A 25,792-nucleotide genomic window follows, 5' to 3' on the forward strand; every position below is an offset into this window, starting at 1 on the left:
GTTGTTTTTTTTTAAGATTTTATTTATTTATTTATTTATTTATTATTTTTTTTATTTTATTTATTTTATTTATTATTTATTTTATTTGTTTATTTATTTATTTTATTTATCACAAGCAGGCAGAGAGGCAGGCAGAGAGAAAGGACAGGGGAGCAGGCTCCCAGCTAAGCAGAGAGCCCGATGCGGGGCTGGATCCCAGGACCCTGGGATCATGACCTGAGCCGAAGGCAGAGGCTTAACCACTGAGCCATCCAGGTGTCCCTGTCTTGCAATTGTTAATACAAAATGAGAGGAGCTCACGGTTTCATCCTTCATGCCAAAGAGAAGATGGGTCTAAAAGGGGAATATTTTTCATATTGACTGTGAATATATATCATCGATCATCTGAAAGAGAAAGCTTTTTAGGGAGCCACAATTTAAAACAGTATTTTATCGGGGCGCCTGGGTGGCTCAGTGGGTTAAGCCGCTGCCTTCGGCTCAGGTCATGATCTCAGGGTCCTGGGATCGAGTCCCGCATCGGGCTCCCTGTTCAGCAGGGAGCCTGCTTCCTCCTCTCTCTCTCTGCCTGCCTCTCAGTGTACTTGTGGTTTCTCTCTGTCAAATAAATAAATAAAATCTTTAAAAAAAAAAAAAAACAGTATTTTATCTTATTTTTTTCAAGATTTTATTTATTTGATAGACGGAGATAACAAGTAGACAGAGAGAGACAGGGAAGCAGGCTCCCCACCAAGCAGAGAGCCTGATGCAGGACTCAATCCTAGGATCCTGGGATCATGACCCAAGCAGAAGGCAGAGGCTTTAACCCACGAGCCATCCAGTCACCCCTATAACAGTATTTTAAATAGAAGGAAGGTGGAACATATAAAAGAATGAAGGGGTATAGACCTTTTTCTAAAAGGACTTTTAAAGTTTCATAGATGGATGGTTTAGTTAGAACAAAGATGAACAGTTTAAGGACAGCCATTCTTTTTTTTTAAGATTTTATTTTTAAGTAATCTCCAATAGTCGTTCCTGAAGATGGTATCTGAGATTAACAGGACAGAAGAAACACTCCTCAACTTCTGTTTTGCTTTTCTCCTTTTTGATAAGGAAACCAGGCAAACTGCTAACTGCTGAGGGTGAAAAGAATGAAGAGAAGGAAACTGAAGTCCGAGATGAGAGAACAGTCAGGAAATTAGTTCAAGCCTTCAGGCGTAGAAAAATGGCCACAGGGAATAAGGAGAGAATTTGTTATGTCATTGCTGAGTCAGCATCACTATGCTTTGAAGAACTACGGAGTCTTGGGGAAATGCCAGAATGGACAGGGAGATGTCATACAGGTTCTTGAAAATTGTGTTTTTAAAAACCGGACTGATAAGTTTGATCGTGGTATCAAAAAAGAATCTTTTTTAAGCACTTAATTTAGGAAGTAATGTTCACTTAGGAATAGCATGGATTCACTCAGAATAAGGAGTGCTAATGTTCCAAGACTTAGTAGACTGAGTAAAAGGACCGTGTCTACCCTGGTTAAGTAGAACTTGTCAGACACCAGACTTTAATGTTGAAACACTGGGAAATGTACACACTTCAGGAATAAGAATAACTGTTAATATTCAACACCATTTTGCAAGCCTTACCAAAGCAATAAGCCAAGAAAACAGAATAAGCAATAAATACCAGAAAAGAAGAAACAAAATTTATGTGATTATGAAAAATACAAATGAATTACAGTTCATCAGAGAGGTAAGCAAAGTGGCCAGAGTCAGAAATACTGTAAAGTCCATAATTTTGTGTATCTAGTAGCATAAAATTAGAGGAAATATAATAATAAATGAAATCCTATTTTCAATTGTGACAAAATTGGAATTCACCTAGGAATTAAATTAATAATATATGTTGCTTACCTTTGTGGAAAAGTAAAAAATTCTAACTGATGGACATTTAAAAGGTCTGAATAAAGGATGAAAAGTACCCTATTCCCTATTCCTTAAGAATACACTCTCTTAAATCCATAATATTTAATGCTCCAAATCAGAATTTCAATGGGATTTTTTTTTTTTTTTGGTAGTAACTGGAGTTGTAAAATAATCTGAAAGAGTAAGTACATAACAAAACAATAGTCAAGGAAAAAATAAAAAACAACAGTGTGGGAAAGGGAACAGGATTTGTCCTGTCAGATATTAAAAAAAAAAAAAATACACACACACACACACATACACAAATTAAGACAATCTGGTGCTGGTTGAGTAACAGAGAAGAAGGTCAATAAAAATAGGAAAAATCCAGAAACACACATAAATACACGTCCCGTATTTTCACCATAAGCATCTCTGACAAGCATTTTTGCTGCAAACATTTTCTTTGCATAACGACTTGGCTATAAAGTAATTTTGCCCTAAAAGAAAATCCTGATAAATAAAAGGGGGACATTCACTTTAAAAGACATTGTGGAACATGAAAAATTGAATAACAAAAAAGTGGAATGACAAAATTCTAAACACTTTATTGCAAAATAAAAAAATATTTGAATTCATCAAAAATGTATAGCCTAGAGTCATAGCAACACTGCACAAATAACTGATTTTATTTTGTACGTTGTACCTATGTGCTCTTTTTCAAGGTCTACTGTTCATAGTATTACATACATGTATCTGGGGGGCACTGATCGATCTTAGCATTGCGCTTTTACTTTTGTCCCCACGATTTCTGCCTTGGCTAACAGAGGTATCCGTTTCCAAGTGCTAGGACCCGAATTTCAGCTGAGCTTTGTATTGTTTCCTAAAAGCTTTCTACACTGTTGTTTGTTCTTGGCACGATGTCCCTTGACTGTCGCTAGATGTTCCCAAGTTCCATGGGAAGAGTGGAAGGAATGCTAAGGCTATAGTGTGTTTGTAACTGAGCTTTCTTAATGACAATTGCAACTGGTGCATTGTTTTCTGGCCTAGTAGAGTGTGCCGTCTGGCTCTTACAGGGTCTTCTTTCACACTCCCAGTAAGTTTTATCACCACGTTTTCTATCAAGCTGATATAGCTGATATACGTAGTTATCATCCACACCATCTACTCATCACCGTACTGACCATGATGAGCGCCAGCTGAGATTAATATGATAGAAAAATGGGAACTTTGCCAATGGAGAAATGAAACCGAACTGTAAGCCAGTTGTTTTATATTTTACAGAAGAATTCTCTTACAGTCGATTAGATACGTGGTGATAACAGGGCTGGACTTCTTGCAGTGGAGATGCACATGGCAAAGGTGTTTCCGGGGAAACTACCTAGCAGCACCCATGGTGGATGTTGTACATCAATCCCGGACAGTCAGGAGCATGGAGAGCGCACGAGGCATATCTTACAGAGGGAATTTCATGTGGGGAATTGGTTACACAAGAGATGAAGAACTAGGAAGCTAAGCTGGACAGGGAGACAAGCCAGAGAGTAGCAACGCGAGAACTAGAGCTGGAGGGGCTGAGGGAGGCGACAGTTCAACCCCCAGGGCCTGGGGCCACAGAGAACTCACAGCTTCTGCTGGAAACATCACCTGAGGCAGAAAGGGATGGGGAAGAAACACCTTGACTTCTCTCCTTTTCCCACCTTCCAGGCTCTGCCAGTGCCTCCCAGCGGCCAAGCCTACATCAAAGCCAGAGGGCTGGGAGCCTGAGAAATGTATTTCCTTGGAAACACAGCAGGTCAGGGCAGAGCAGAGCAGGGATCTGAGAGCTTTCGGGAAAGTGACTGGCACATGCAGAAGGTGGCATTTCAAGTTAGTGGGACAAGGATGCATTACTCCCTTGGTGATGTTGGGACAACTGCCTCCCCTTTTCAGAAAAGAAAAATGAGAACTTCCCCTTACAGTATGCACATAAGCTCTTCTTCCCTGTTGGCTCTTCCCCAGGCTCTGCCCCTCCTCGCTTAAGCCTCATGAAAGCACCTGTCACACGGCCTTGGACTTGTTACTCAGCAGTGGGCTCCTGGAGGGCAAGGACAACCTCTCACTTGTCTTTGCACTCCCCTGCCTACCACCAGGCTGGGCACAGGAGTTGGCACTTAAATATTTATTGAGTGCATTGATATCTAATTTTCTTTTCAATCTGACCAGTATTAGTTGAATACCTGCTGTGTCCTTAGCACAGGGGAGAGTATGAACACATGTGACATGACCGTCTCTGTTCCTACAGAGCTCACTGTGTCGCTGGGAAGGCAAGATGTGTACACAAGGATGTCTCAGGCAGCGCGGTTCTGAGGAGGTCTTAGGATTTTCCCGATGAGTGCATTTGCTGCCTGAAATAGAAGCCAAGACAGATGGGAAGATGAAGCAGATGGGCAGCAAGCAGAGAGGCAGTAGTCCTGGATTGTGTCCCAGGCTCAGCCAGTTACCCACGGTGTGACCCAGTCACCTCATTCCCCCAGCGAGCCCCACTTCCCCACGTGCAAAGTGAAGAGGTCGGACTAGGGCAGTGGGGCTCAGTGCTGGCTGCCCACTGGACTTCGAGCTCGATGATGATGTCATTGGCCTGGGGTAGGGGCTAGGCATGGATATTTTTCAAAATCTTCCCTGGTGATTTTTTTAAAAAACAATTTTATAAAGATACAAGTTAGTATCGTACAATTCACCAATTTAAACTGTACAGTTCCATGATTTTTAGCATTTTCACAAAGTTGTACAGCCATTGCTACAATCTAACTTTAGAACCGTTCCAACGCCCCTGAAGAGACCCTGTATCATTAGCAGGGTCTTTTGCCTTGCTGTCTCCTCCGATCCTCCCCAGTCCTAGGAAACCACGAATCTACTTTCTGTCTCTATGGTCTTGCCTATTCTGAACATTTCACATAGACGGAATCATGCAACACGAGGCGTTTTGTGTCTGGCTTTTTCATTCACAGTGACGTTTTTCAAGGTTCTTTTATGTCCTAGCATGGATTAATATTTCGTTCCAATTCATGGCTGAATATTATTTCACTCTATGGCTACACCACTTTTATTTATCCATTCATCAGTTGATGGACATTTGGGTTGTTTCTACATTTTTGGCCATTACGATTAATGCCGCTACGAATATTCATGGACAGGTTTTTGTGTGGACATATTTTCATTTTTCTTGGGCATATATATCCCCAGGAGTGGAATTGCTGGGTTGTGCGGTAACTCTGTGTTTAACTTTTTTGTGGAACTGCCAGGTGTTTTCCCAAAGCAGCTGTACCATTCTGCATTCCCACCAGTGGTATGTGGGAGTTCCCCTGATGATTTTAATATTTGTCTGGGAGTTTAAAACCACCAAATAGAGGGTCTCCATTTTCTGTGATTTCTTATCTAGGATTAGCTCCCCAGAACTGTCCCCAGAAGCCCATGTCACCCAGAACTTGGCTGAGCTGTAGACTGTACAGGACAGTTGGCTTCTGAGAGCACCCTCACCATTCCTGGCCTCATTCTTGAGAGAAAGCCCTGTTGAGTTCTCTGTTCCAGCTCAAGACCCTCCCCAGTTCCTGCCCTGCCCTGGTCACAGTTCTGGCAGGATTATTCAGAATAATTATTCCATTTTATACCAGTTATAATATTTAATGAAGAATGACATAGTAACATTATTAATATGATACTAATTACTGGGGTGCCTGGGTGGCCCAGTTGTTGCACATCTGCCTTTGGCTCAGGTCGTGATCCCAGGGTTCTGAGATGGGGACCCTCATCGGGCTCCCTGCTCACCAGGAGGCCCGCTTCTCCCTCTCCCACGCCCCCTGCTGGTGTTCCCTCTCTCACGGTATCTCTGTCAAATAAATAAAATCTTTAAAAAAAAGAAATACATAACTATAATCCTAATTACTAGAATACCATAATAACAGATGTTATTGATATTATTATAATATTTTAAATATCCCATTATTCAGTATGCAATACAGTTTGATTGAGCAGGCTGGGGACCCAGGGTCACAGAGGAGAGAGGCTCTGGTGGGATTAAGCAGGGCCGTAAGAGTCCCCCACCCTCCCCAGGTCTGCAGAGCTATGCCCACCTCTAATATAGACAAAAAAGTCCTGTATGACATAGCCCTTGCTAATAGAGCACTCACTTCTCTAGAGTCGGAAGTAGAATGGGAGTGGGGGCTTCCCCTGAAAAAAACGAAGAGAAGAAATTAGATCGGGTTCGATTTTTCACTGATGTTTACTAACAGGGCACTTTCTCCCCTCCTCTAAGCCCCAGTGTAACACAAGGCATCGGCAGCTTTCTTGCAAGATAACTGCAAAAGTTGAACCTGAAATGCTTAGCACAGTGCTGGGCACACTGGCAGCCCTCTCCTTCTACACCAGAGTCCTTCTCAGCTGCCAGCCTGTGGAAGCAGAGGCGGAAGCCTACATAGCCCTTCTCCATCACCCTCTGCAAACCAGGACTTGTGACCTTGTTTCCAGAACGCCAGAAGCTCATGAACGTCTGTCTCTGTTGACCATGAACACAGAGCTGGTCTCATTTCCTGGACTTTAACTAATGGTCCCAAGGCTTTGGGGCTGCTGGGTGCTGCTGGACCCTCTGGTCGACTTGACCTTCTCTGAGGTGCCTGGGAAGAGGGCAGATTCACAATTCTCATGGATGCCATTTACATCATAGTCGATACGAACAGCCCCTCCTAGACTTCTGCGGGGAAGGGTCCGTGAGGCCATGAGCGGTGGTTTCCTTAACAGACCCACAACCCTATAAAACTCCATGAATTACGATCTCTGGGATGGTGATCCCTTCATGTGCATGAGCTGAGAGAGTCCCCAGGCCCTCCCACTCCTGCTTAGAAACCTTTGCTCTTCTAGAGACCCTCACCTGACAAGATTCGAGCAGCTTCTCTGACCCTCGTCTGTTTCTCTTCCCGTTTGTCTTGCTCCATCTTCCCCACAAGTAGCTGTGAAAGGAAAATCACACATGCATATTTTATTCGACATGTTATTAAATGCAATTTATCACTCCCTGCATATATATTTATTTCCCTGTTTAACTTCTCAGTCTGGGTTTCCTTGAAATAAAAAATCACACACTTTTAAACTTGGAAAGACGAGTACATGACACCAGTGCTCTAGTCCAAGTCCATGGCAGACATCACTAATCAATCACAACACTCTTTCCTCCTGAGCTGGGCACAACCTCAGAATTCTTCTCAATCGTGCTTTCCAAGCGAAGGGTGAGAATCACTTGGAGCTGGCATAGGAGATGGTGACTATTTGCCATTCGTCAGAAGGTCTTACTCAAAGCTTTCCAACTCCACCTCCAGCCCTAAACATACACCAGATCTCTGCTATAAGGCATCTTTCCCCTTGGGTGTTCATTCTCGCATTCAAGGTAATTCAAGGTGAGCCCCCAATTGGGCAGCCCCTCCAGTCCTCCTAGGAATTTTCTCTCTTCTGAGCCCCGAGTCTCTGTGCCTCCTTAGGACAGATGTTGTTTTCAGCATCTATGAGAGACAGGAAAATAATGCCAGCGGGCTTTGGAGTCCACGTAGCTGTTCTCAAATCCCAGATCCACAGCTTCGTCAGTCCTTCTGACTTCCCTCCCGCCCGCGCTTCCTTCCTATCATCAAATATGTATGGAGTACCTACTGTGGACCGAGCAAAGAAGCAAAGTTCTGTGTATCTACAAAATGGAATGTTTTATGTAAAATTGCTAGCACACAACCTGGGAGAAAGCAAGTGCTAGATAAGTAGCTGGGAGAAAGGGCGATTTTCAGACCTAGAAATGCGCCCAGGATCACCTGACCCCGCTGGTGTTGCAGAGGAGGAAACCAAAGCCCAGAGCAACGGTCCAAGCTTCCCGCACGGGCTGGGGAAGAACTAAGGCTGGAACCCGGGCGTTTCACCTTCAACTTCAGCAACACTTTTTGTTGCCCCATTACTGGCTGCCTGGGGGAGCGGGATACCCTGGGTTATATTTCCTGTTGGGAGAGGTGAGGCTGGGCTGTGACCCAAAGTAAGCCAAAGTCACACCTTATTCCACATCCTTACACACACGTACATGATGCAAGACCGACCCCAGGGAAGCGGAGTCTGCCGGAGGCGGCCAGAGGGGACAGGAGCTTCCCCCCCGCGCTGCTGCTCTGGGGACAGTGGGCTGGAGGAGACAGTATAGGCAAGAACTGCAGTTCGGATTCTAAACAGGAGATGGCATGGGCTTCCAGAAGGGCAGTTTTAATAAAGACAGAGAGAACAATTGAAATTACAGGTGTCACAGCAGTCACCTTAGCAAGTGTCTCCTGTGTGGTGCGGTGATTGAGAAGAAGAGAAAGGGACTCCAAGCATCCCTCTGGTCACAATCTTGTCGTGGCATGGCGAGCAAATTATTTGCTAGTATCGCTTTTGATTTCCTCCTCCCATTTAAGGGATGTCTTTTCTTGAACGAAAGTTGTTTAACTTCAAAGTAAGAATTCCTTCCGGTTTCGGGTCTCTGATAAATACAGATTTCCCCTCTCCGCTTTTTCTCTGAACGCCGTGAAGCCTCTGTGTCCTGTTTTGCAGTGACCCCACAGATGCTTGTTGAACCGATGTCTCTTGGTTTTTAATGGTCAGAACATCTTTTAAAAGTACACACAGGAATATCAAGACCCTTGACTTTTCTAAATCCTGACTTTGACACCCTCCACAGCTACCCGCTCCCTTCCCCAGGGCTCAGCAGCTCGGACCGGCTGCCTTTCGGCGTCGAGGAGAACGGGGGACCCAGCCGAGCCTCAGCCAGGCACCATCACCATCACCACCAGCACCAGCACCAGCACCACCCGAACTATGGCCTCTCGCTGACTCTGGAGAACAAGGAGGGGCCTTCCAGGTCTCCAAACTCCAGCAGTAAATCCCTAACAAGTAAGTAGGGTTGCAAAGGGCAGGGTGAGAGGGAGGGATGCTGCAGGGTATGGATGGCTTCCCCAGATCCTCAAAACAGACTCTTTCTGGGTAGCACGGAAAGACAGGAAAGGCAGTGCGGGGTTGCCAGGTCGGGGCAGGAGAGGACAAGCGCCTCGTTCATTTCATCAGGAGCCGCTGAGAGATTACAGTTTATCAGGAAACTCCGGCTGGATGTCAACGTAGCTGTTCTCTCTCTGCCTCATTCCCAGCAGTTCCTACTTCTACTGGCTCAAGTAATAGAAAGAGGAGGGGAGCCAGGAGGCTAGAATCTCTGCGTTTCCGAATTACAGGAAAACCTATTCTGTCCCATTTCTGGCATCCCTCGTCTGAGAGCAAAGTGATGTTAGGGAGGACCAGTGTCCCCTGTTTCAGATTCTGGCATAAGAAGCGATGGAAAGGGAGAACAGGCACTTAGAAACATTTTTAGCAATAGACCAGAGTGATTTTACATCCATTAAAACCAGTAAGAAATAGGGGCGCCTGGGTGGCTCAGTGGATTGGGCCGCTGCCTTCGGCTCAGGTCATGATCTCAGAGTCCTGGGATCGAGCCCCGCATCGGGCTCTCTGCTCAGCAGGGAGCCTGCTTCCCCCTCTGTCTCTGCCTGCCTCTCTGCCTACTTGTGATCTCTCTCTGTCAAATAAAATAAATAAAATCTTTAAAAAAAAAAAAAAAACCAGTAAGAAATAGGTTTGGATTTTGCAGGTCTATTATTTGTTTTTTTGTTTTGTTTTGTTTTTTTTTTTTTTTTTGAAGAAACTCCCTTTTATTACGCTTTACCAAATAATTAATCTGTGACAGACCAGAGGGGGGAGCCGGTTCTCTCACATATGAGGTGGGAAAGCCCTGAGCTGGAGGAAGGAGTCAAGACACTTTGATTCTGGTCTTTGCTCTTGACCCGTGTTCCCTCTTGGACCTTCAGCTTTCTCGTCTATGAAAAGAGGTAGAAGGTGTCTAGTGCATGGCCAAGGAATCTTCCAGCCCTGACATTTCATGAGTCTGTGCAGCAGTGAAAGGATGAGCTGATGAGCCTTTCGCCGTAGACCACAGGGAACAATTCTGGGTTGGCTGAGTCGGCAATGGAAATTCATCATTCACGGGGCATTGATGAATCTGAACTCTATCCCCTTGTCACTATCCACACTGCCCTTGTAGAACCGTGTCTCATCCTTTTGTATCCAGATAACTCTAACAGCCCCCTAAGGGATACCTGCTCTCATACAGTCTTCATCTTATAGCTGCTGAAGTGAGACGTCTCCCCACAGCTCTGAACAAATGCCTTGAGACTTTCAGTGGCGTTTCACTGACCTGAGATAAAGCCCACACTTCTGAGCATGGCCACACGCAGACCTTCCCAGCCTAGCCACTGCCGAGGTCCGATTCCTCACTACACTCTGGCCACATGAAACAAGCAGGCAGAGAGAGAGGAAGGGAAGCAGGCTCCCTGCTGAGCAGAAAGCCCGATGCGGGACTCGATCCCAGGACCCTGAGATCATGACCTGAGCCGAAGGCAGCGGCTTAACCCACTGAGCCACCCAGGCGCCCCACATGAAACTTCTTTCACCAATGGCTGAGCTGCGTTCCTAGTGCTATCCTTCGCACCGGCTGTTCCCTCTGCCTGGAATGCAGAACTCATTTCTTCAGGAGCCTGCTCAGATGTTGTTGGCGGAACTTTTCTCTAACACACCTTTCTGATTCCTGGCTTTGGAGTGCCTTCCCTTTTGCCTCTTTAGCAATTAACTTTTACCATCTGCACAAGTTTCTGTCGTTCGTATCTACACGTGTCTCTGTCTCCTCCACTAGCCTAGAATTGTGCCTCATTTATGTTTTTATTCCAGCTGCCCGATCTCAATTGCAAACGAGAACTTGGTTTAAGCTTTCATATGTAATGAATACTTAATAATTAATGAATATTTCACTGTATTAATGGATAAACACAAGCCAGTGGAAGGGGTGATGGCCAACTAATCCAAAATAGTACAGAAATTAAAATCAATGCATTTGGTTTTCAAGGGCACCTTCGTGTGCCTGTGAGCCCAAGTAGTCAACTTTCTAATTTGCATAGTGTTTTGCCGTTAATAATGCATTTGTATGTAAATGACCTCCCCTAATCTCTACAGCAAACCTGCAGGGTAAGTAGTTTTATTTTCATTTTAAAATGGCTCAGAAGCTCAGAGAGATAAGAGTGACTTGCCCAAGGCCTTCCAGCTCCTACCTAGGGGAGTTAGAAGCCTTGATCTTAAGTATTCTCACAGCCCACCAGCTGGAGCATAGTCCAGGGATTTAAGGCGAGGTGGGGGGGTTGGGCAGTGGAGGCAAACAGAAGGGTGCTGCAGATCAGGCTCTGGTAAGCATCTTTTATCACAGCTCTCTCTCTCTGTCCATTCCACCTTTCCTTATTCTTCCTCCCCCTGCCCCACCCCCACCACTTGTAGAACTGAGTCCAGGACCGCCTGCCCTGTTCAGCGAAGCTGCTGCCCATCTAAAGAAGCTGGAACTGGAGACCGTGAAGGCCCCCGGACCCTGGCCTGCTCTGCACATCAACATAAACAAGGTGCCGAGGACCAGGGCTGGGTGATGGGCCCGGACCGCCGGCTGGCGGCAAACCTCTGGTTATTCCCCTGGCCTGCCTCCTAGATTATATGCCTTGGTCTTGGAGGGATTTCTATTCATTTGTTCCTGGCATTTCTGCTGAAGTCTCTTCAGAGCAGAAATGTACTTGTGTTCTTTTCGGCTGAATGACAGCACGGGGAGGCGAGGCGAACAGGTGCCGAGGCGAACAGGCAGGCTCTGTTAGGAATCTCTCCCTCCTTCTAGATCTAAAGCTCAATGAGGAGGTGTCCAAATTTGCCTCTTGCCATGTTTACCCATCCACATGGGTCTATTCCGGCTGCTGTAACAAAATACTGTAGACAGAGTGGCTTAAACAATAGATAGTTACTTGTCCCTGTCCTGGAAGCTGGGAAGGCCAAGATCAAAGTGTCAGCCAGTTTGGTTCCCTGGTAAGGGCTCTCTTCCTGACTTGCAGATGATTGCCTTCTCGTTGTATCTGCACCTGCCGAGAGAGCTCAGTCTCTCTCTCTTTCTCCTCCTCCTTTTCTTCTTCTTCTTTTTAAGATTTTATTTGTAAGTAATCTCTATACCGGATGTAGGGCTCAAACTTGCAACCCTGAGATCAAGACTCGAATACTCTACCAACTGAGCCCCTCTCTTCCTTTGAAGCCACTAATTTGATCACGAGGGCCTCATCCCATGACCTCGTCTAAATCTCTTCACTTCCCAAGGGCCCCGTCTCCAAATGCCATCCTGTGGAGTAGGGCTCCAACCTATGAATTCCAGGGTGGTGGCCGGGAACACAATTCAGTCCAGAGCATCTGACAGGTCCTAGCACATAGTAGAAGTTCAGTACTTGTTTTCTGATGGAAAAAAGGGAGGGACTGAAAGCAGGAGAGAGAGACGGAAAGGGCCACAGCAAAACTCTCCTTTGGTTAGTTAGATCCGTTCTTCTACCCAAATGAGCAGCCTTATGGAAGCCAAATTTTATCTTAGAACTATAGAATGTCCCGGCTGGATTCAAACTACCATTTAGCTCAGACTTTCTTACCATCTGAGCCCAGAGGAAGGGAAATGACTTTCTCGCGGTTGCACAGCAGGGGCTGAATCCCAGGGCCCCTGACTTTGGGCCCAGTGCCCTCTGCGCTCCAGCGTGCCGCTCTGTTTTGCACACCAGAGTTTCTCGACTTCAGCACGACAGACATTCTGGGCTGTGAGTGTCGTGGAGGAGCTGTCGGTTGTGTGTGTTGTTGGATGCGTGACAACATCCCTGGGTTTCACCCGCTAGTCCCAGGAGCACCCCCATCCAGGTGCAACAAGCAACTTCATCTCTAGACATGGCTACAAGTATCCCCTAAGGGGCACAGTCACCCCCTAGTTGGGAACCAGCATTTTATACCTATTTTAATTTTTAAAATCCCCAAAGCAGTAGTCTTTTTCCCTCACGAATCATTTCTTCCATTCCGATGCTTAGCCTCGCCCCCTTTATAGAAGGGAATAGGAAGAATTTGGAAGATCTGGCCTAGGAAGCTCGTCCTCCTTACCCGCACTGGGCTATTATTCCTCCACTATAATAGAGCCAGCCCTCCAGCCTACACTAGACTTCCAGGATTTCTCATTTCCTTGCATACCTTGCATACCCCTTATACCCCTCAGCCTCAAGTCCCTTTCACAACATCAAGGGCCCGCTCGCCTGCTTTTTCTCCCATACCACCCTCCCTGATGGCCAGCTGGAGAGAATCCCTCCTGCAGGAGAGCACCGACATCGACTCAATCAACAAGTGCTTAGCAGGCAGGCCTATAGATACCCAGTATATCACGTGCCCCCTGCGTGGTCTTCTTTCTCTTAGTCTCTTCGTTTTCCAACTTATTTTCTGCAATCCACACAATATATGGTTTAAAGAAGCTTACCTAGAGTTTGGCAGAATCCAAACGTATTTTGCAAGGAGCTACAGTAGATAGCAAGCCTCGGAAGGCTCACAAGCTCTGTGAAACCCGTAGTTGTTGGTGGACCGACAGCAGGACTGGCTTGCTCCAGGTTAAGGTATATCTGAGACAACGGTGTGTTACTGAGCATTTCCCTGGAGCCCCTTTTTTTCCCTTCCCCTTGAAGAAATGCATCAGGGAGCAAGTGGGCTAAAGTGATATCAGATAACCTTGGGTTTGTCCAAACATAGAAGCAAAGTGTGTTACTTCTTTATCCTTAATCACACATTCCGTGCCATGGACCCCACAACGTGTCGTGACCCTACACTTGGCAACCAGTGGCTTCCCTGCTTTCAGGGATTTTTCCAGTCTCAAGGTTCGAGAATCCTCTGAGTCTTCGAAGATTTGGATAACTTCCTATTCTCGATTTGGTGGTGAGAAGACAGTTTCATGGCTCAGGTCCAAAGTTGCACCCGAAATGATCACAGGGATTTAAATCTCACTAGATTTCAAATGTGTAAACAATGTTATAAACAATTAAAAAATGCATCCAATCCATTCTTTATCCCCAAATGACTTCCCCCAAACAGATGGACTGTTTCCAACTGTAATCCTCTCAAGGCATGACTGTCATTTGTATGTTGTAAAATCTGTATTTCAATATTGAATGATCAGGCATCTTTTCACCATTCAAACTGGATGCAAAACACGAAGTGTGGTCATGCAAAAGAGAGAAACACGGTGTTCTTGTAACCATCCTTCAGGCTGGAATGGTGGACTTGGTGTAATCTGGACGTTTATCTCCTAGAGATGCCTTTGATGCAAACCTATTCATAGAACGATAGTTGGATTTTCCAAAATTTATATTGGTCTTCACCTGAGTCCATTCAGAGAGCTGGCTGGCAGCTCCTGCTTCATCTGGTAGAATAAGAACAAGCCAGCTTTGATTTTATATCCAAAAGAGGCAGATAAAGGAACCAAATTTGAAGGGGGAAAAAAATTAATGCTGAATTCTCATTCTTTTCTTATTTTAGCAGCATTTTTTTCTTTTTTTTTTTTTTAATCTTCGGTCATTACTGTCAGTATAACTATATCCCCTTAAGCAATTGTCAAAAACCTCAAGTGGGCTTTGGAACAAATTTAATTCTTACATTCCAGCATATCATTGCAGAAAATGAAATCTAATTACAAAATTAACTCTCCACACACCAGTGAAAACACCCATGCTGGTGTAAAACAATTATCTTCGCGTGGCAGGCTTTACAAACCCAAGATAAATTATCCGAGAGCCCTACTATCAAGCTCATCTTTCAAAATATATGAGTTACTTACCTGTTTTGGGGGGGGGCATTCCATGCCTTCCATGCCAGCACTCCATGCTGATTGGTAATGATTCCAGTCATTATCTATTACATATTCAATATATTATAATGTTTATATTATAATATAAACATTATAATATATATATAGAGAGAGAGACTTGCCATATCTCTGCTTTGTTTTTCTCACCTATAAAATGGGGATGGTGGTAGTCTCTCCCTTCAGAGGGGCCGGCTCCACAAGAGGAGCCAGTGATAAGTGCTTTGTCAGCAGCTGGCCCACAACAAGCTCTCAGTAAATGTGAGCGACTGGGACTGTCTCTCTTTCCATCGTCACCATCGTCATCATTTCTGTTCTATGGTGCTGGCCAGGGAAAGAGCGGAGATTAAAACCCAGGTCTTCTGGCCCTGCTTATCTTGCTGTTCCATGAAATTGCCTCCTTCTACTCATTCCACCAAGGGCTCCTTGATGCATTTGGAAGTCCCGCTGGGAAACTGCATTCTGTGCTCTCTTTCCTTTATTAAATGATGTCAACCCGCCAATTACCCTCTGCTTCCTCTAGCACTTTCATAACACTCCTGCTACACGTACCAAGGTGCTCAATTGGACTTTTGAATTAACAAATGGGGTTCATTTGGGGACTTGAGAACATTTTGTTTTCGCCCTGTGCGTTGTACCTGACACGCCGCTGCAAGGCCTGCGATCACTAAATTGACTTTTAGCAATCGTAGGGTCTTATACCTTTCTTATTAAACACATCTCTTTTAATAATAGCCATTTATCATTACCATCTTCTTTAGTATGTGTTTATGGAGCACCTGCTGTGGGCCCAGCACCACGTTTACACTGGGATATGCAGTGACTGCCCTAGGCAGGGCTCACATTAAGACTTTATTCGAAGAGTGGTGTGTGTATCATCAGAGATGATTTCTGGTTGTACAGATCAATGAGTATTTCTTCATAGTTATGTAATTATCGTAATGTCTATTACAAAAAATAGCCACGAAGCCTATGATTTCAAAGATACTGTTGTGTAGGACACAACTGAAAATGGGCCGTCCCCGGGCTATCCACTCTAACTGGATCACAGAAATGATAGGTATCTGTTAGGGTGCCTGGCTGGCTCAGTTCTTGGAGCGTGGGATTCTTGATCTCAGGGTTTTGGGTTCGAGCCCCACGCTGGTGTAGAGATTACTTAAAAATAAAATCTTTAAAAATAAATTTTAGGTACATGTTTAGTGAGTACCTAGAAGATGACAAAACCGTGAAGAAAGGGTACCAAATACTGACATCTGAGACCCTCTGCAATGAGGTGAAATAGATACAAGTTTCTGGAGAGTCAGAAATTTCAGCAAGATTTGTTGTAAAAAATCCCAAAGCCCATTTTTCACTCTTTCCCCAGCAAGTCACAGGATTGAATCTGTATAAGAGGAGGCCGTTATGGGGGGAAACAGCACTGCACTAGGGGATGGGAAACTCGAAGCTTCGGTCCCAGACGTGCCCCTAGCTGGAAGAGCCGCTTCTTTCTGACCCTTCAGCCCATCTTCTCGTACGACCCCTCACCCCTGTACAGGGAGAGTACTTCCTCTCCCTGCTTCACGCGAGGAGGCTGAGGAGGCGAGGCTGTGCTTGTGAATCCTTTGCAAACACTAAAAGCAGGAGCCCGCGGACAAGGAGCTGGGGGTTGCACTGGCGTGTGTGTTTTCGACTGTGTTCCGATTGATGGGGAAGGTTCACGTCGCTGTTTCCTTTCCTCTTTGTTGACAGTCAGTTGCATGTGTTTTGGGTTTGTCACAGGCTGAAGAGAAAAAAGTATCCGAGAAGACCCTTCAGACCCCGCTTCTGCCTTCCCCCGTCGCCGACCACGTGAAGTGTAACATTTTGAAAGCCCAGCTGGAGAACGCATCCCGAGTGAGTGCCCAGGTCGGTGCAGCTGGGACATTCCTTTGATGACGCATCACAGGATTTCCTTCCCTCCATACAGGAGAAGAGACACTCTAGGCCTGAGATACCGTTTCCGGCAGGGTCCAGCCAGGAGACAGGAACCACAGCTGTCACGTGAACAGGGATTTTAACCCCAAGAGTTACGAACTGGTGTCCTGTTATTCCCTGGGGAAGTGCAAGCGCCAGCTCTGTAGGTTGTCGAGGGGTTGAAAGCCACAGGCTGCTGCCCTGACCTCTGGTGTCCATTCGGCTGGCCTCCCTGGCTGAGTGTGTGTGTCTCCCTCCCCCGCCGTTCTCTGTGGGATTCACCAGAGGGAGAAGGACAAGGCTTCTAGCAAAATCATATGATGGAATTCCTCCTCGGCTTGTTACACTGATATGAAAAGACAGATTCTAAATTCCATTGTAAGCCATAAGTGATAGGTGAGCCGAGAGCTTATTATGATTCCTGATCAGCAATGGCAGCTGGGGGATTAAACTGTGGGTTTGACTTTTCCCACACTCTCTCTTTCTTTTTCAAGTATGAGCTGGCACACAGCAGGTGCTCAATAAAAGTATGAATGCAGGCATTGATTACATTTGAATGATTAAGTGTTAAATCCCCCCGATGGGGAATGACTCATGAAAACATTTTTTTTCTTCTATAAACACCGGAGAAAATTTGTTATTGACTGAGTACTTCGTGAACCACCTCTCTGAGCTACCTTCGCATTTCTGTAATCCTTTGAATGCTGGAGACTTGAAAACATTTTTTGCTCACCGAGATAATTCAGGTTTGACTAACCGGCCTGTTTTGTTCAACAGGTTGGAAAAGAGGAATCAACGTTCGTAAATATCAATAAGAAATCCAGTCTTCAGGATGCTAATGTAAGGTCTGTTGCTTCTTGTTTGAATGGGGAAACAATGCTCTGTATCATCAACGTTATCCTCGAAACATCACTCACCAGTGATGATTAACATCACTCATTTGTTAATAAAATCAGAGCGGAGAAAAGAAAATTGGAAAGAATGTCAGTATGAAGAGATAGAAAGAGACTGGCTGAAAACAACTCCGTTTAAATCTCAGAAATGCTGCTTAGTCTCGGTTTTATTATTTCTAACTGCTGCGCTAACAAAGAAATCGCTCTGAGGTGCTTCACAAGTGTATAGATAAGACCTTGTCGTTCCCCTGCTTGATGTCCTGTTAAGGACGCCTTTGCTCTCCCGGTGGAGCCCAGACTTCTCAGCAGAGCCTGGGAGAGACCCTGTAGGACTGGGCTCTGGCTCTCTGCCCCAGCTCAGTTTATCACTCTTCCTTTGGCCGTTGATGTACTCTTTATACGGAGTTCCTTATAGGGCTAGACCCATGCATGCTCTTCAAAGCTTCCGGGCCATTACCACTTTAAACCCAGAGGGAAACCCTCCTCCTCTCACCTCCCAGAGAGCAGACACCCTTCCTCTCTCAGCCCAAGTAAGTAACAACCTATAAATCATGGCAGTCCCATAGCCTCCTTGGTGGTCTAATACTGGTGGGTATCCCCAGGGTAGACTTTCCTAAAAATGGGTCCAAGCGTCATTGCATCAGTCTCTCATTAAAAACACAGACTTTTAGGGGTGCCTGGGTGGCTATGTTGGTTATGCGTCAGACTCCTGGTTTTGGCTTGGGTTGTGAGATCGAGCCCTGTCGGGTTCCGCGCTTAGTGGGGAGTTAGCTTAAGATTCTCTCTCTCCCTCTCCCCTTGCCCCTCCCTACCATGCACACAAATAAATAAATCAATCTTTAAAACAAAACAAAACAAACAAAAAACATGCACACAGGCCACCCAGGTCCTTCTCCAGACCTCTCAATCCTTGGAGGTGGGGAGGGCTGGACAGGAACCAGAATTTCAACAAGTACTCCAGATGATCCAGGAAATATTGCTCTGGGGAATACTTGATGTTAAAAAAGAAAACTCATATTTTTGGATGTCACCTTCGAATCCCAATCCATGTTCTTGGTATAACGTTGTCTTAGTGCAGAGCACAGACCCAGCTATCTCCTGGACTCTGCAAAACCTTAATTCATCTCTTCCCATCCTATCCCACTAACATTCACCTGTTTTTCTGTCTTGGTTAATGGCATTATTACCTACCCATCATCCAGATCTGATGTCTGAGAGTCCTCGACTTTCTCCTCTTCGTCCCCTCATAAAACTGATCACCATGCCCTGCTAATTCATATCTTCCCCCACATCTATCCTCTTTCTTCCTGACCTGAATCCTGGTCTACTGCAAGCCCGCACCGTCTGTCTGCTTGGTTACTTTCTGCTACGGTCTTTGAAGTGCTCCCGGCCAGCCTGTCTTCACTAGTAACTTCTTCCTTTCTCTAAGGGTTTTTCCAACAAGCAAATCTGACTGTGCCATTCCCTTGCCTCAAACCTTTAATGACAACTTGGCCTTCAGTGTAAATTCCTGAGTCTGAGGCCCCTCGTGACCTGGCCCCTGCTTTCTGCTCTAGTGGCCATCTCCTCCTCGTCTGCTGGGACCTCACTGGTTGGCGGTTCCAGTGCCTTGCTTTCTGTAGCTCTCTACTCTGTCTTCACCTTGGAAGTCTTCCCTCCATCTGGTTAAGTGTAAACTCCTCCACGAAGCTTTCCAGATGCCAACCATTCCGCCCAAAGTGAAGTTGTGTGCTTCCTGGTTGAGTATGAGTCCTTCCAGGGACTGTGTTCAGTTGACACCAGGGTCCCAGCTTGAAGAAATCATGAATCTAGACTGTGCTGACTCCAGTTTCTTTATTTGCTCATTCATTCACATGTTTATTCAACAAACATTGATTAGGCACTGGCCACATGCCTGGCACCGTATTAGACACTAAATAGAGGAGAAAATGGGGGCTCGGAATGGTTCATTGGTTTGGTAGAGGTTCCTTGCTGAGGACCCCAACTTCTTTTGATGCCCTTATGTCCCAGAAGGTAATTTCTGAATTTTGTAAAATGAAATTAGTCATAACCACTACAAAAATGTGTGAAAGCTTTTTCTTAAAATCTCTGTTTTGAGTAGGGCCCATTGGTTATCTGGCATATTTTCTTGAGGAAATATAGAAGTGAAACAATTTTTAACATTTCACATATACACAAAATTAAAATATTTTAGAACAAGTCTTAAAGGCCTTCCGATTATGCATTTTTCACATTAAATACTCTGTTTATCTGTTAAAAATATATCCTGTGCTATATTTAAAATAGCATAACTACCAGATTACTTGGAAGTAAAAATGGGTTATCCACGGGTTTCTCTCTGCTCATTTTATTGGCAAAACCTAGTAATGAACCAAACCCTGGAGGTAGGTGTTTTGGGCAGAAAGCTTTATGTGGTACCCCAATTATATTCAGTTCGTACTTGCTATATTTTCTTCCCTATGATTTTGGGTTTCTTTTTTGGACTTTCTATGATATATTTAAAAATCATATTTAATAAGTAGAGTGGACAGGAGGAAAAATGGATATGTTTACTATCAATGTTATTAAGGGTTTAAATTAACTGAGAAAGCAATTCTTACAGCCAAAACTAGACCATAAACTTTCCTGTTGGTGATATTCTGTTTTTTTGCTCTGTCTCTAGAAGTCCTATTCCTATACGTGTGGAAACTACCCAGCCAGTATTAGAAAAGCCGGAAATCAAGCCTCCCCGAGTGAGGAAGTTAACAAGACAATACAGTTTGTGAGTTCTGTACTGCGAGTTTTTAAAATGATAATCACAAAGTTGATGCTAAATGTTCAGTTGTAAATGCTTTTAGCCTCTCACACCATTTCCAAAGAGCCATCCCCCAAAATACAGTTTGTTTCCAATTTAGGTCATAATGGGACTTGACTTCTCTCCCTGAAAGCATTACATAGTTGGCATATGTATTGATTATCGATTGCTGCGTAACAAGTTAGTCTAAAATTCATGGCTTTAAACAGTTCGCATTTATTTCCTCGTGGTTTGTGTGGGTCAGAAGTCCAGGCATAGGCTCAGTTGGATCATCTGTGTCAGGCTCTCTGACAAGTTTGCATTCAAGGTGTGGGCGAGGGCTGTGGTCTCATCTGAAGGCTCATTCTTGCAGGTCAGAAACAGGATTTGATTCTTGCTGGCTGGTTGCCCTCATTTCTAGTCACGTAGACCTCTCTAGCTTTCTCCATCAGAGAAGGCACACAAGAGCAGCCAGGGAGAACTCTCACAAGGCAAAAATCACAGCCTTTTGTGACCTAATCACAAGTAACATCCCATCACTTTTGCCATATTCCGTTCTTTAGAAACAAGTCAGGAGGGCCAGCCCGCACTCAGAAGTCAGGGATTACACAGGGGCATAGATACCAGGATGGGGAATCCCCAGGAGCCATAGCAAAAGCTGCCTCCATGGCGTAATTGTGAAATGGTAGCATGGTCTGAGCTGGGTGAGACCTGTGGGAGGAGTCCTATCCCAAAGTATCCCAGAACCACCAGGGCCTGTCCAGTTTGGTTCAGCTTAATAAAAATGTTCTTGCCTACCATATACACAGAGTTGTCTTAAGCAATTCTAGGAAGAACAAAATGAATTTGCCAGTTCTCATCTGAGGAGTCACGGTTTATTGGGGGGAGAGACAGATTGCAAATAATTATAATCCAAAGACTGGTATCTTAAGAGTAGTAGTATTTTAGTAATCACATTTAGTGCTAATCACAGTGGTAGTTCCCATTTCTTGACCTTGGCGGTGGCACCATGCCTGAGTGTGTAATTGGCCAGAGGGCTGCAGGGGGATCTTTGGATGCTGAGGAAAGCATGCAGCTCTCAAGTCAGAAAGGCTTCTGTCAGAGTCCTGGCTAATAGTTTACTGCTCTAAACTCTTGGGAAAATTACTTTTTCAGCTTCTCTTTCCTTGTTTATGAAATGGGTGAGATCATACCTAGCCCTGAGGAATTTGGTGAGGGTCGATGTGCCAAAATGCCTTCCCAGCCCATAGCAAGGGACTTGGCCAGTGGATGAAGCTCCCTTTCCTTTCTTCTTGACGACCTGAAGGCCTTTGAGAAAAGGTCAAGTTTAGAGGATACCCTAAATGCAAAGTGCGGGCTAGAGAGGGTGACTGTGGATGCACTTTTCAAACAGCCATCTCGAGCCTGCACCTGGGAAAAAGGAAAAGGCAACCACCTCCCACTTCATTAGCCTTAATAGAAACGCTGGACGGTTAGAGCAGCTGTATTTCCTAGGAAAGCCAAAATGAGTGATTCAAATAATTAATAGTCCTAATGGTTTCTGGGGGACAAATTAAACCATGAAAAAATCTGCTCCCCGGAGGATAAAGCTGTCAGGATTAGACTTTCTTTTTCCATTTTGAAACTCCGAATGTTATTATCACCTATTTGGGATATGTAATCATGTTGGAAACAATGACTAATATGTGGCCAGGAAGGAAAGAAAATTTAACTCACTGCAGTGGCTCTTTCAAGCAAGCCCTTTTCAAACCTCCAACGTCACCTATGTATTTCTTAAGCGGCCCCGAAGTATTTTGCTTCAAAAATCAAAGAATAGAGGCATTTTCCCCATTAGTAATCATAGCAAAATTAAGAGATGAGATTTTTCCTGGCTTTACGTTTTTGCCTCATAAAAATAGTTCCTCAATTGTTGACACCAGTCACGACTCACTTCCAGTCATAGATATTGGTAAGTTAATAAACACGGTGTCAAGGAATACAGATGGAAAAAACTCAGATTTCCCTTTTAAAAAATATTTCTGCATTACTGTTTTTGAAACACACACACACAGCCCTTTTGGCTGTTAGGGTATTCCGGGTTCCTAGGTCAGCATGATGTAGAATTGGATTTTAGGGTTCCCCACCAAGAGCATCATGATGTTCAAATGCTCTGAACGAGTTTTCAAGCTGATGCTTTTAAGGATATGCACAAAAACATCCGCCATGTTGTGTCCTGGAAGTAATGACGTAGGGAAGAAATGTATGGCTGTTGTATGCAGAGAAGAGAAAGAAGCAGACGCCGTGTAGAGTTCAGGCAGGAAAGAGTGTCCTCTACTGATACCAGCCAATGTGTTTAGAAAATGATGAGCTGCTGTATTTTCTTCTAGAAATGTAACTTTACTATTTATTTAAACATTGTATAAAAACCTAAAAATATTCTGGAGAGAAAAATATCCTCAGTCTGAAGAGAAAAGATAACCAATTTCCTAGAATCGTGCCATCAAAAATAACCTAAGTTCACATCGAACGACTCTTGCTGTAGACATTTTTCATGTAGTGTTAAAATGAAAAGAAATCATCTCAAAGAAAAGAATCCTGCTACACATAAAATTGTACTTGCTAAATGATGTTTCATGAATTTAACATGAATTTACCTCAGAAACGGAGGTTGAACTGAAAGATGTAATGTAGTTAAGCATAATATCTCTTTGCCACAAGATCTAAGTTAGGACAAAAGGTTATAAAAACCATCAAGAATTTGGAGTCTTTTTCAATTCTAGGCAGCGGTCAGTTGACTTCCTGCTGTGAAAGATGAACTATGTGTGTGTGTGTGTGTTTTAATGGCCTATAATGTTAAACTAAATAACTGTGCTTTTAAGGTTATAATTTTCTTTTTTAATGAGGCAGAAAAGAATTTTAACCCCACTCTTCCACTTAACTAGCTATGTGACCTTGAGAAAGTCCTGTCACAACCCGCCACCCAATAACCGTCTGCTTCTCTGAAGAGTGGAGAGCATAAGGCAGGGCTGTTGTACAGATTAAATGGGCTAATTTGTGTGTTACTGAGTGGATTAACTCCCTCAGCATGGATCCACCTATGTGGCGTCTTACTGGTCTTCCCACCTACTCATTCCAGCCTCACCTGTCCCCTAACTAAGAATAAGTCCTAAATCTTCCTTTTGAGGCTTCTCCGTATACAGAAGTTTCCAGAATCTCTCAGGACCCTCCTCTCTGAGTTTCACCCTCACCTCATTTTGTGTACCATGGCCACGTTTCCCACGAAGCCACGGCCCTGGGAGGGACCCTGCTCAGGCCACCCTGGTGCCCACTGGCTGTGGACCTTTCATCTACACCCTCGCTCAGCCATTACTTCTAACAGTTATGTTGAAAGTAACATTACTTCTGGGAGTTCCACTTGCAACCCCCTTAGGAAAACTGTATCAGGGTCCCTAAGATCACCCTCAAGTTTGGTCAGCCACTAGAAGGACTTGAAAAACTCAGAAAAGCTGTCATCTTCATGGTTATAGCATATTCCAGTGGAAGGATCCAGACTAAAATCAGCAAAGGAAAAGGCACATAGAGTGGAGTTGAAGAAGACTGGGCATGAGCTTCTGCTTCTCTTGTCCTAGAGGAGTCACGTGGGCAGTGTCTTACTCCCAAGCAGGGGAACTCACCCGAGCCTTGGCGCCCAGGGTTATTACTGGGGGTCTCCAATAACCATCCCTGAGCCCAAGGTCAAACTGTTATAGTGTGGCCCTAAGCTCTAGGATACAAGAGTAGGTCTTCACTGTAAGTCATATTGCTAGCACCCACTGTGTGGCATGGCCCAAGGTCAGGTATGCAGGGACACCCTTATTAGGCAGGTTATCCCCAGGGCCCCGAGGTTCTCCCAGAAGCTCATCAGTGGCCCGCGGTTCCTGTGGCACGTGCCGAGTTATAGCCCCCAGGCCTGCAGGGTTAGTTAGCCCCGTGCTGCACAGGCAGCAGTCCGGTTGGCATCAGGGGGTCGGGGACTTGTCTTAATTTCTGCAAGTTTGAGAAGATAGTATTCATACTCAGAGCGGGTAATTGATGGCGTTGTTCTGTCCTGGACCACTTGGGACCAGATTAAAAGGTCTTCCTGCCTTGACATACTTTGTGGGAGGCCAAACCTTTCCCATACATGCAAGCCCTGGAAACAAACCCAGAATGTCAGCCTGGACTCCTCCTCCATCATGGCGACTTCCTGTCTCATGTACTTTTCTGCCTGCATCATCCTGTTCTGCCAGAGAGGTTCTAAGACCAGAGCTATGAGACCCCAAACACATGTGCTCAGCATCTCCCCTCTAACTAGTTTATCACACCAATGGGACAGTAGCTGTTAGGCCACGGAAGGTGCCATTGTGCTTTTTACCCAAGGCATTCGGTTCTCAAATGGCTTGTATTCACCCTCGTAAGAGAGGCCCCACTCCCTTGGTTTGGTGGCTCCTCATAAAATTAAGCACGGGACTACCATATGACCCAGCAATCCTACTTCCAGTGGAATCCCAATCCAAAAGCGTTGAAAGCAGGGTCTCAAACACATTAGTATATCAGGGGGTGCATAGATAAAGAAAATATGGTCTATCAATGCAAGGAATATTATCCAGCATTAAAAAGAAATGAAATTTTGACATATGCTACCACGGGGACGGACCTTGGAAACATTATGGTAAGTGAGATAAACCAGATACAGGACATATATAGTATGATTCCACTTCTGTGAGATACTTAGAATAGTCAGATTCATCCAGACAGAAAGCAACACAGCTGTTACCAGGAGCTGCAGGGAGAGGGCATTGGGAGTTACTGTTCAGTGGATACAAAGTTGCTGTCAGGGGTGATGAAAATGTTTTGGGTGTCCTGAATGCATCTTTAATGTCACTGAATTATACACTGACCAATGGATAAAACGATACATGTATATGTATATATGTATATCTTTCCATAATAAAGAAAAAAAAATTAAATCCCTTGGCAAATAAATGACAGAACGTCCAGCTCAAATTGGCTTTGGCAAAAATGTCACTGTTTTGGATCCTGGAAGCTGGACATCTGGCAGACATCTGTTTGGGGAGCTCCCCCATCCCCCTCCCGGCCCTCCCTCCACTCCCCACAGCCTGTTTATTGTTGTAATGAGCAGAGCTTCATGTGCTTTTAGTAACCACAGTGATGAAGACGACCTCCCTCCTGACCTGGCCGAGGCAGTAGGAGCGCCCACCGCCACAGCCACAAACACCACCGCAGCCACCACGCAAGTCTCCGTGCCACTGGTGTCCCCCAAGGGCCACAAACTCAGCTCACCTCAGAATTCAGAAAGCAAGGGCCAGCTGTCCCCAGGGGCCAAGGTATGGGCGAGGGCCCCGAGGAGTAGCTGCGCTTGCTAGGAATTCAGTATAAATTGAGCACATGGCATCCCGCGTGCATTTAAACTCGGCTCAATCATCTGTGCACTTGTAAAGCAGGGGAAACAGCCCCCGGGGCTGGGTTTTTATGTAACTCTTCCTGAAAGATGACCTGT

The 25,792-nt window shown here is 45.0% G+C and overlaps 1 protein-coding gene across 6 annotated transcripts in view; it reads left to right on the plus strand.

Annotated features, from left to right (window-relative positions):
• EPB41L4B (erythrocyte membrane protein band 4.1 like 4B) overlaps nucleotides 1–25,792 on the plus strand; it is a 124,456-nt gene that overhangs the window by 83,217 nt on the left and 15,447 nt on the right. For 4 of the 6 annotated variants that reach the window (XM_059143600.1, XM_059143603.1, XM_059143604.1 and 1 more), the window contains exons 16-21: nucleotides 8,587–8,798; nucleotides 11,274–11,392; nucleotides 16,435–16,560; nucleotides 17,386–17,453; nucleotides 20,164–20,262; nucleotides 25,433–25,619. In XM_059143600.1, coding sequence (XP_058999583.1) covers nucleotides 8,587–8,798; nucleotides 11,274–11,392; nucleotides 16,435–16,560; nucleotides 17,386–17,453; nucleotides 20,164–20,262; nucleotides 25,433–25,619 — 811 coding nt within the window. The remainder of the gene's footprint in view (nucleotides 1–8,586; nucleotides 8,799–11,273; nucleotides 11,393–16,434; nucleotides 16,561–17,385; nucleotides 17,454–20,163; nucleotides 20,263–25,432; nucleotides 25,620–25,792) is intronic. The other 2 variants (XM_059143601.1, XM_059143602.1) reach the window with 2 other exon arrangements.

The sequence above is a fragment of the Mustela lutreola genome, chromosome 12 (assembly GCF_030435805.1).
Source record: "Mustela lutreola isolate mMusLut2 chromosome 12, mMusLut2.pri, whole genome shotgun sequence".
NCBI lineage: Eukaryota > Metazoa > Chordata > Mammalia > Carnivora > Mustelidae > Mustela > Mustela lutreola.